Source organism: Megachile rotundata, chromosome 2 (genome assembly GCF_050947335.1).
Source record: "Megachile rotundata isolate GNS110a chromosome 2, iyMegRotu1, whole genome shotgun sequence".
NCBI classification, from domain to species: domain Eukaryota; kingdom Metazoa; phylum Arthropoda; class Insecta; order Hymenoptera; family Megachilidae; genus Megachile; species Megachile rotundata.
Genome location: NC_134984.1, coordinates 3798600 through 3810569, shown reverse-complemented (window position 1 = coordinate 3810569; position 11970 = coordinate 3798600). Strand labels below are relative to the sequence as shown.

The 11970-nt window shown below is 30.0% G+C and overlaps 2 protein-coding genes across 9 annotated transcripts in view; one reads left to right on the top strand and one right to left on the bottom strand.

Moving 5' to 3' along the window:
- Positions 1-2648: 2648 nt before the first annotated feature.
- Positions 2649-4708, bottom strand: Tgt (tRNA-guanine transglycosylase). Its single transcript, XM_003708327.3, has 7 exons — positions 4403-4708; positions 4250-4339; positions 3937-4090; positions 3719-3851; positions 3489-3650; positions 3254-3422; positions 2649-3154 (listed from the first exon to the last, which is right to left on the bottom strand). Exons 1-7 carry the CDS (start codon positions 4535-4537, stop codon positions 2810-2812), a joined length of 1188 nt encoding a protein of 395 aa, XP_003708375.1. The 5' UTR covers positions 4538-4708; the 3' UTR covers positions 2649-2809.
- Positions 4709-4851: 143 nt separating this feature from the next.
- Positions 4852-11970, top strand: part of LOC100877418 (uncharacterized) — a 37196-nt gene continuing 30077 nt past the window's right edge. The window contains exon 1 of one of the 8 annotated variants that reach the window (XM_076542094.1): positions 4852-5958. In XM_076542094.1, coding sequence (XP_076398209.1) covers positions 5803-5958 — 156 coding nt within the window. In that variant the 5' untranslated portion in view covers positions 4852-5802. Of the gene's footprint in view, positions 5970-11970 lie in introns of all 8 variants that reach the window. The other 7 variants (XM_076542093.1, XM_076542095.1, XM_076542096.1 and 4 more) reach the window with 7 other exon arrangements.

Below are 11970 nucleotides of genomic sequence, written 5' to 3'. Positions count from 1 at the left end.
TTTATGTACCATATAATTACAATAGCTCTAACTTTCTTCCCATCAAGTGAGTTATTACTCTAAAGTCTTATTTTCTTTTAAAATATTTAGTAAAATTCTTTCTTTCTGTTTGTGTCTTTCAAATTAGAGCCCGCGCACAACCAGCAACATGGCGATCTTTTGGTCATGAGATCAAAGGTTCCGACACGGAGTGAGCCTACTGTGCTTCGGACATGCTTTTCCGGGTGTAGACCGCCGCTATCGGTTCCAATAGCAGAGTCAAATACGTGACACTACCAATAAGACCATTTTTATGACTTACTACTCAAATCGAGCAAAATCAATAAATTTCTAAATGTTATGTCTTAGAAACCAATAAAAATCAGATGAGTAGATTAAATTTCAATAAATTCGTCTTGACAAGCAATATCGCTCGATCGAAAAAAGAATATAGTTCCATTTAAAAAACGAAACTTCATCATCATATTTTTTATATTAATAACATTACAAAATTATTGTTTATGCCAAAACATAAATCGCATTTTATCTTGCAATTTCTACATACACAGTTTTTTGTGTCATCAATAATTCTTGAAATATCGAGACTGTCACACTTACATACTGTATATATACATAACCGCAGAATCCACCTTTCTATACATATGTATCAGTGACCACGAGATGTGTTCTCGCTTTATAGTGTCAAAGTCTATTACAAGGAACCCCTCCAATTAATATACCTGCCTCTATCTTGTCTTGTTTTTTCTCTGTGTAAACACTCTTTTTATTCAGTAAATCGCTTTTTGAAAATTGTCAAAGTGGTATATAATGGTATGTAATGATATAATGGATCTGATTTGTTAACATAATTTTCTTCTTATTAGTATTATTTGATATCCATCAGAAAATTATTGTATTTTTACATTACCATTTTAAGAACTCATTGAAAGTAATCTATCGATCAAAGAAAATGTTAAGCAAGAAGATTAATCATTGAAGGCATACACTGACGCCTATTTGACACCTACCACACACTGAAATTTTGACCTAAGTGTAGTGTAGACATTATGGGGATAAAATCATGATCGTTTTTATTCTAACATAATTATCGTACGCGCAATATGTATTATACAGGGTGTCCGCGCCAAAGTGTTACACCTTAATATCTCATGAACTATTGATGTCACGAAAAAGTGCTTATATGGAAATTGCAGGGTAAAAGAGGCCCTATGTTTTGGCAGAAGCAAAATTTTTTTATTGTTATTAATGTAAAAGATATGATGGTGAAGTTTCGTTTTTTTAAATGGAACTATAATTTTTTCTCGATCAGGCGATAGTGCTTTTCAAGACGAATTCATCAAGGTTTTATGTACTTACCCGATTTTTATTAGTTTTCGAGATATAACGCTTAGAAATTTACTGATTTTCAGCAGTGACATCTCGGTTTGACGAGTAAGTCATAAAAACGTTCTTATTGTTACGGTAAGTGCCGCTGGTTTGACTCTGCCTGCCGAAACAGATAGGCGGGGTGTATGGTCAAAATGGCAGGTCCGAAGAGTAAGAAACGTGAAAAGTATTGTCCATTACGGTTTAAGTTTTCCGTATCAAAGATGATATTAATTGTAATTTGGAAGGTTGGGACATTTATTTAAATGTTTCAGTACAAGGTAGGTATAAAGACAATTTAACAATATAACTGACTTGAAAAATAGAATACACAATGCATGCGTAAATATCCCGTGCGAAATTATGGAAAACGTCGAGAACGAATTTGTAAAACGTATACAAACTTGTATTTCAAATAGCGGAAAGCACGTGGAATAAATTTTTTGCATATTATTTTTTGTTAAATTGTCTTTATACCTACCTTGTACTGAAACATTTAAATAAATGTCCCAACCTTCCAAATTACAATTAATATCATCTTTGATACGGAAAACTTAAACCGTAATGGACAATACTTTTCACGTTTCTTACTCTTCGGACCTGCCATTTTGACCATACACCCCGCCTATCTGTTTCGGCAGGCAGAGTCAAACCAGCGGCACTTACCGTAACAATAAGAACGTTTTTATGACTTACTCGTCAAACCGAGATGTCACTGCTGAAAATCAGTAAATTTCTAAGCGTTATATCTCGAAAACTAATAAAAATCGGGTAAGTACATAAAACCTTGATGAATTCGTCTTGAAAAGCACTATCGCCTGATCGAGAAAAAATTATAGTTCCATTTAAAAAAACGAAACTTCACCATCATATCTTTTACATTAATAACAATAAAAAAATTTTGCTTCTGCCAAAACATAGGGCCTCTTTTACCCTGCAATTTCCATATAAGCACTTTTTCGTGACATCAATAGTTCATGAGATATTAAGGTGTAACACTTTGGCGCGGACACCCTGTAGTATGTATTAGCTTGCTGAGGAACAGAATATAATCGTGAGCTTCTGAGTGAAAAATTCGTTAATTTTAGCATATTAGAAACAGATATCTTTCCATCTGGATTCAAATGGAACAATCTAAACCTTAATTCTGATTAATACCATATGTTATTATATCGAGTATCCAGATTTTCTATGGCAAAATAAATTCAAAAATTTCTTTTGCAATTTGCGATATCATTTCAAGATATAAGAGATTTTAAACTAGGTATTTGGTAACAGTAAAATTTGTAAAGCTAATAAAATTGATATTTAATTTTCAAATATTAATTAATTTTGTGATTGAATTTTTACAAATGTTCATTTTATATGATATAGATTATCATCTCTATAAGGTATGAATGACTTACACTTTCAATGACTTACATTTTACTCACATACTTACTAATTATAACAGGTTAACGTTGACAGCTTTCAGAACATTAATTATCCATGCTGGATATTTCTTGTCTGGATATATATTTAACATGTATTGCTGTATAAATTCTGGAAATCTTTGTTCCTTGATACTTTGTCTAATGCTTCGCATTAATTTCATTTGGAATGCAATATTGTGGACAGACAATAAATGGCATGCGACTGTTTCTACTGTCACTATATGGTGAAGATAAGCCCGTGTATATGTTTTGCATGTATTACATTCACATGATTCATCTATTGGCATCATATCTTTACAATATTGAATTTGTTTTAGGTTGAGTTGACCTGTCTGTACTAATGCACAACCAAATCTCTAAAAAAAATAGCACATATATGATGAATTTTATGTATTCGTTTCTTTATAAAGTTCTATGAAAATTTAGAAAAGTTGAATTAAAAAGTCTATAATTACTGCTGTTCTTGTGGGAAACACACAATCAAACATATCTATGCCTAAAGCAGAACAAATAATTAAATCAGTAGCAAATCCAACACCCATTAAATAACGTGGCTTATTTTTTGGAAGTATGTCTGTAGTAAGATGTACCATCTTCCAGAAATCATCTTTACTTTCTCCACCACTGTGAACAATTAACAGTACAATAATTACTTCTTATTTTTACTTAGAATATCATGTAAATTGTTACCTTAATCCACCCACAGCATAACCATTTACTTTACGTTTAATTAATTCCTTTGCACTTTTTGTTCTTAGTTTGGAATCAAGGCCACCTTGCACAATAGGAAATATACTTTGTTCACTTGATCTTTTATGAGTTGCTAAACATCTATCTAACCATCTATTTGTTCTAAAATTAGACACTAGATATTAAGCAATGTATTAATAACACAATCAATATAATTGCACAACAAATACCGATGCATTGCTTCTTCTACTCTTGGTCCTGTTAATGTACTTTTAACTACATCATCAAGCTGCATAATTATATCTGCACCTATTATATTTTGTATTTGTATAGAGTGTTCAGGAGTCAACATGCAGTCTGATTCTAAGAAATAATATTTATAAATTTTTGAGCTTTTTACTTATTTGTAATAAAATATAAATTTACTTTATTTATAAATTTTGATTACCATTATATGGTGATTTAAATTTAACACCCTCTTCTGTAATTTCAGCAAGCTCCAATAATGATACCATTTGAAAACCTCCAGAGTCAGTTAATAAAGCTCTTTTCCAATTCATGAATTTATGTAATCCTCCAGCTTTCCGCATAACATTAAGACCCTAAAAAATAATTTTTCTATTAATAAAAGGTACATAACACTTTAATTAAATTAATAAATTAAGCAGATGGAATTTACTAATGTTTATGGTAAATACTATTAAATTTCAATAATTATGTACAATTTTTATAATAAAATATAAATAATTTTAATAACTTACAGGTCTTGTCCCTAAATGGTATGTATTTCCAAGAATAACTTGACAATTTAATTCTTCTAACTGTTGAGGTAATAAACCTTTCAAAGTACCCTAAAATATTAGTAATATACAATTGTTTAATACAGTAAACAGATTTTACATATCACAACTTACTTGAGTTCCCACTGGCATAAATACAGGTGTATCTACATAATGATGAGTAAGAGTTATTTTTCCAGTTCTAGCTTTTGTGGTTTGACATTCATAAAATATTTCAAAATGTAAAGGTGTCGTTCTACTACTTGACATTTTTTAAAACTAATAAAATTAAACTATTTGTATATCACGTTCTTATATTGAACGTTAAATTTATTAAGTATTATTAAATTTTGACTTTAATTTTTTATATATTTCATATATATATATAAATATTGAATTTATATTATACTTGTATAATACATGTGCATACAGGTTCATCCACATAAGTTTGCACTCTGAAGTAGGCAACGTTCAAAATGACAATAATGTTCCAAGCCCAAGTGCAACAAAATTTGAACACTCACCTTTGTTGCGTTTACCGTTCGCGGTCTAGGGATTTTAGGATGTGGGTAATTTAACTATGTTCAGAATGATAACCATGTACGCTCACGTTACAAGCTCATGAAATTTGCTTGGACAAAATTGCAAAATCAGGCTCCGTACTGATCTAGACTAAAATTCTGAGAATAGTATGCAAAAGAAATCATGGCGAAATGTTACTTTTTAACAAAATGCAATTGGCGTTTAAAATTCGTATTTTCCACATTTTTAAAAAATCAATAGATATCTACTATTCTTGTCTCTCCCAACCAAAAACATATAAGATAGACAAAGGTCATCGAACTTCTGCAAGTAAACGCTAGGTTCTTTTTGTCACTAGACTTCACATAAAATTGCTAGTTACAAAAGAATAAATATGCACAATCAATCACAAACAAAATACACTAAGAAAAATTACAAATAATCATATTTCGTTATTTCTTCGGGTAGCTTCATGAAGGTTGGCTTGGGCATCCTCTGTCTCTCTCTACGAAATGAGTTTCCTTGTCAAGTATCGCTTCTTGTTGCATCTGTGTTCTTTGTTAAGGATCATTGCAGATACTGTAGTCATTGATCGTTGTCTGAAATTTTTCAGTTTTTCCGCAAGAGGTCTTTGATACACGATTTTTTTGTTCATTTAATAATAAAATGTATACATATATAAGATATAAATAACACATAAACTAAACTGTTAGTGAATATTTTAAACGAATATATTTATATATAGATAAAGGACATTGAAAAGGTTATAAGTTACAAACGTTAATTTTATAAAAAAATACAGTAATCTATAGTAATAAATACATGTATAGATATACCATGTTTAAATTATAATAATAATATAAAAAATAAAAATCGCATTGTATGTACATAAATATACATATACATATACAAATAATGTTTTGTGCATGTGTAGACATTTATTTAGAAATGAAAATTTAATTACAAACGTATCATGATTTAAAATATATGTATTAAATATATAAATTATTAAAATGACTGAAAAGTCTGGATGTGGTGAATTACAACAACTAGTACAGGAAGAAGAATGTGAAGAACCATTAAGCCAAGGTGGAGAAGCTACTCCACCTTCAACTCCAGCAAGGTGTTATCATCCAACAAAAAACGATACACATAGTTCTCATGTATCGGTATGAATTTGGTATTACTTACTCGAACTATTAGTATAAGTGACACATAATATCATTTAAAATTATAAAAAGATAACATTCTAATTTTTTAAATATATGAACTTATTTTGAGATGTACATTAATTTAAACATAAAATGAAAATATATATATTAAAAATTATAATACTATGTCAAGGAGGATATATATTTATAGACTTTGTAATATATTGTCAAAATCAACATTTTGAGTAACAATTTCCTACATGTGTAACCAGTGACCAATCTTAATTTCACACATATTCGCAAAAAGCTTCAATTACATTTACATTATAATTGGTATATTCTACTATTATTCGAGGTGTCTTGATTGAAGCTTCCAACCTCTAAACTGTATGTTATCCACACAAGAAAAGTCAAAAAGTCCTTTATCATTTTGTAATTCACAGCTTAGTTTTTAGAAGATATGCGATTAAAAATTGTGTAGCTTGGTGCATGAGTCAATGTCTGTATGCACATTTTCATAATTATGCATAAAATATTCTCAATTGTCTGACTAATGTCGATACTTGTATAGGACAGCATGAATACAGATATAAAATACCTAATTTTTAATTGTTTATATGTCAAAAATCAACCTGTAGATTAGCAAGTGTTAAAGGATTTTTTAATTTTTTTTGACATGAAGAAACTGAACTTTGGACATTACAAGTGTTTGCTGGCACACCTTGTATAACAATGGTATCATTAATCTTTCTTTAAGAAAATATCTATGAGTATAATATACATATTTTAATAAGACATATTTAATATATCATACTTAACATTGTCTAAAATATTTAACTGAGTCCACATGATGACATACATATAATAATAATAATATAGTCATAGGCATAATTATACAGTATTATAAGTGTGAAAACTTCGGATATAAAGTTTCACATTTATAGAACAGGTACTACATTCTTTGTAGTGAATCAAACGTAGAAAAGGATAACAACACAAAAACACAGAGCGATTGAGGTTCGGCAAACATGAAGGATTCGAGCGTATTTTTAACCGACTTCGAAAAAGGAGGAGGTTACTCAATACTTGTGCAGCAAACCATAAAAGTTTCGGATTTTCACACTTACGGCAAACTTTACATTTACGGCAGAAATACGAATTCCTCCTAACAGTTTGCTATACAAGTAATTATGATTTTAATTATACCGTGTTTGGTATCATTTTAATCAGAAAAACGAGACTAAAAAAACCAAAAATAAAGAATTTCGATTTTTGAATTTGACAGACAGAACACGCATGAGTCTTTCATGTTTGCCGAACGCTTTAACCTACTGCCTCTCTTTCTTTTCCATTCACCGTCCTCTTTCATGTTAAAAACTTTACTCACTCGTTACACACGTAATTGTTAACGTAATTATATCATGTTTGATGTCATTTTAATCAGGAAAACGAGATGAATACGATGGTAAAAGTTTGATGAAAAAATAGTAAGAAATAAGAAAATTGCAATCTTTTCCTTTGCTTGCATTAGTATGTGTCTCACCGATATTCGTGATCCTCGACCGATCGTGTCCAACACTTGACTAATTCCGAGGGGGATTCTCCCAGCAGTGGGGATAAAATTTTTACTTTTACTGTAGAGATCTTTTCCACATTTACGGAGAGAATACTGTATTAGGAATATTTTTGGATATATAAAAATAGAATAGATTATATTTGAATGGAAACCCACAAGTACTTACATTGATAACATATATTTATTTGAGGTCTTTTGCATAAGATATGATTACTACTTATCATGTGAGACTAAAAACTAGCAGCTACAAAAAGTGAATCACCAGCTTTGAGTATTGAACAGGTGATGAAAACAAAGAATTGTCAGATGTCGTAATATTGTTATATTTTATATTATACAGATATACATGATTCTGAACTGTGGTTACATTAATTAGTATCATATACAAATCATTTGTTTGTTTTATTCAATAACTGACTTCTTGAGACTTAGTTCAATTGCTTGAACTAAGGGGATGGCAGTAAGCAATTTTCTTGCAATTTGGAACTTTTTCACAAGCAGTTAGGACTTTTTTGTATCTTTAAAAGTGAATTACATATACGGCTGTCCTATTTAAATTGACCTAGTCAAATCTCTTAAAAAATTTTAATAACTTAATAGAATGTTTTTTCAGACAAAAGTTAAATGATTTCAGGTCAAATCATCTAGTGAATTGGCTGTCTTTCATATGAATGTGTAAAGTAGGTTTAAGGGGCAATTTTATTTTTTTAAATGGAATTATCTATTTTTTAATATACCATTCACCTAAATGTCATTATTCTCTTATGAAAATACACATTAAATTACTTGTGATGAGAAATCATTAAAGTTTAAAAGATATTACCATTTTTATGATGGGTGACACTATAAATACTAATGTACATTTCTTAGAACTTATCTTTCTGAAGCTAGTGTTCCAAAGTATTCTTTTTAGCTTGAATTCATATTATTTAATCTATTAATGACTTAATTCTTTATAAAATTTCTATGAAAATTTGTTGACATCCATAAAGAATATCTTCTTTTAAATCATTTAACGTTATATATTTTTTTGCATAAACATTATATTTTAAATATCCCTACAGGAAAAAATCAAAGGTTGTCAGACCTAGTGATGTTAGCAGAAATTTGATATACCCATCCTATTCAAATTTTTATTTAAAATAAAACATAAAATGAATTTAATAGTGCATTGAAGACTATGTAATGCCTTTTTCAAACACAAAGTTGACATTCATATCTCCTCAATATATGTGTCCATGTGAAAGAAAAATGCATTTACTAAATGATTTGCTCCTTGAAATCATTTAACCTCTGTTTAAAACAGTTGTTTGTACCATCAATATTTTAAAAAATATTTGAATGTGTTCATTTAAAGCAGTCAATTTGATATTTACTCGTAAGGGACATCACCAAGGTGATACACGCGTATTTTCTATTACACGCGGAAAAAAAATTTTAAGTAGAAGCTTGTTCCATTTCCTCTTCATTGACAGAAATAGGTAAAAAAGATGTTGACTGCATCTGTACGGCGACAACTAGTACCGCGGTGGATTTATACTAGTCCGCTGGACCTTCTCTAACTACCGAAGGAATAATAAACATGTAATATTATCCAATTGTTAAAAACGTAGCAACTGATTATAAAACTGAATATAAAAAAAGCTCACCCTCTTTGAAAACAAATCTCAACACTTTTCTCCGTAAAAAGTAGGAGAAAATTATATATGTAATTATTATTGCTAATTTGCAATAAACAAAAAATTTCAAAAACACTTTTTTCCCATTTTGATCCATATTTTACCTATATAAATATGCATAAAAATCGAACTGCATTTAGGATAAAAAATTGAATAAAAAATCCAATTTTTGTATATATTATTTAAATAAATAATTTGTCTCGATATTTTTGTAATCAGCTAAATTTCTCATTCAAAAATACACAGTTTAAAAAAAATGCACCCTCGTACACCACTTAGTTTCCAAGATATTAAGAAAAATGTGTTTTCAATCCCTAATTTTGAGGACTATTTTCACCTTCTTAACATGGATGTCAGCAGATATAAAAAAATATGTCAAATGATTTTTGAAAAGCTACCACATATTTAAATTTCATTAAAATTCTTGTGTAACACCTTGGTGATGTTCCTTATCAGTGTATAAGAATTCCTATGGATGATACTTGACATCTCTGAATCTGCATTCTAATAAAAATGTATATCATATTGTTAATACTGATGCTTCAGCTATAGTAGCATGGACTAAAAATCTATATATATATATATATATATATATATATACCGTGAAAGACCGAAATCTGGTGAATGTCTGAAATATTTGCTAAATACCCTTATTTCTGACTTACATCGGTAAATCTCGACATTCGCCATGCACTAATGGTGAATATTGAATATGTCGAAGATTTATATTTTCTTCTCCGTAATTCAGTCGCTATAAAACGTCACAAGGGTGATGTAACTTTTTCGCCTCTCTTTCTGAGAGGAGAGACCAAGAATTTAAAACACATTGTACATTCTAAGAATACTTGTTCTTCCTCCGTGGCCTATTCTGGCGTGAGTTTCATATAGTATACTGAACAATTTTTCATTGGTAACATAATACTGTATATTCGTTTCCCCTGATTTTAATGGTACAATTAATTTCCTTTCATCATTAATTTTTAAAACGTCAAAACGTTTTAATCGTCTGTAATCCAAAGGTGTGTTGCACTTCGTTTTAGCAGAAACCATTTCAGAAAGTATTTTAGAGTACTTTTCTTGAGAAAAATAAAAACAATTGTCTTCTCGTTTACCCGCAATTAATGCATTTAACTTTTGAAGAAAAAGATCACGATTTACTGCAGTATTCATTCAGTATAAATTACGGTATTGGAAAAAAAAATTAAGAAAACGTTGCTCGCATTATCAAAGCTTGCATAAGATTGACAAAGCTGACTGACTCCCAGCAGAACACAGGATTTGGCGGGAGAGAGCTAGTCACTTCTTTGTCGGCTCCTCTCTTTTGGACCTCCACCAGAGCATATTTGTGATTGTCGACATACACCGGTGAAGGTCCGAATGTACAAGAATGTAATAAAATATTCGGTTTTTCACCGACCGGTGAATGTCGACATTCTCCAATTTCGATCTTTCACGGTAACATATATGTATATACGAGGTGCGATCATTAAGTTCCGGGATTGTGTCTGCTGTGACCAAACGAATGACACGATTGACATGCGCTCGCAGAACATTAGAACATCTTCGAGACATATGACATGAAATTGGGAAGCGATATCTTCATTGAATGCTGTGTTATACAAGTTTATGGTAGCGTACGCACGCTCTTTTTTGCGAAATCACGATGGACTCCAAATTGAAACCGAGGGACATAAAAAAAAAGAAACATCTTCACCCTCCGTATTCATCAGATTTGGAATCCTATTATTTCTTTTTGTTTCCCAAAATGAAATTAAAGCTCAAGGGTCGCCGATTTGACACGGTGGACGTGATTCAACGCGAATCGCAGCAGGTGCTTGACACGCTTCAACAAGAAGACTTCTAGGAAGCTTTCTAAAAATGGCAGAGGCTCTGGGATCGGTGCATAGCTGCACAAGGGGACTACTTTGAAGGGGATAGTAGCCAAATTTGAAACACGTGACTTTATCTGCATATACGGGGCCAGTCCCGGAATTTAATGATCGCACCTCGTATTTATACATAGAAACTAGAATATATACATATAGAAGATATATATAGAAACTTCATTTTGCAATCAAGAAAGCATTCATTTTTTAATAATTGATTTATAAGATGAATGATACTTCTATTCCTGTACTTATATTGAACTAGTGTGTTATTTCTTAGTTAGACCATTTACTGAAAAATAAAAGTTGTTTTTTTTTTGTTGAAAATTTATGTCTATTCAAGAGATATTCTATTATATAACATATATTAGAATCTTTTAAATCAATGATGTGTGCATTTTTGTAAATAATTATTACACTAAAAATATATTTGCAAATATCTCTGAAACTAAGCCTGACTATTTGATTATGTTCATAGGAAAAAGTTACTCAGAATGTTATTCTAGACAATATACTATATATGCATAAAGATCAAAAATCCATGATGATGCCTTTTATTGACAATTTCACTAGATATGACAATAAAGATAAGAATTTAAACCTATTTTTTATAATCTTAAATAGAAAGAACGTGTTAAAATAAGCTTAACAATGTTATTTGATTACTAAAAAGTCACAAATACAATAGAATTAAAATTAGATATCTTTTGAATAATTAATTTTCTAATTAAAATTTTTCTGTCCTTTTTCTTAAATGCATACAAACTGTGTTATTTTTCTAGCAGCATTATTTATTTTTTTTATTTTACATTATCTCAAAATAAGTTTGTTTATAAAAAAGAAGTTAAATACTTTACATATGTACAAGATAGAGTATTTAAGAAAAAAT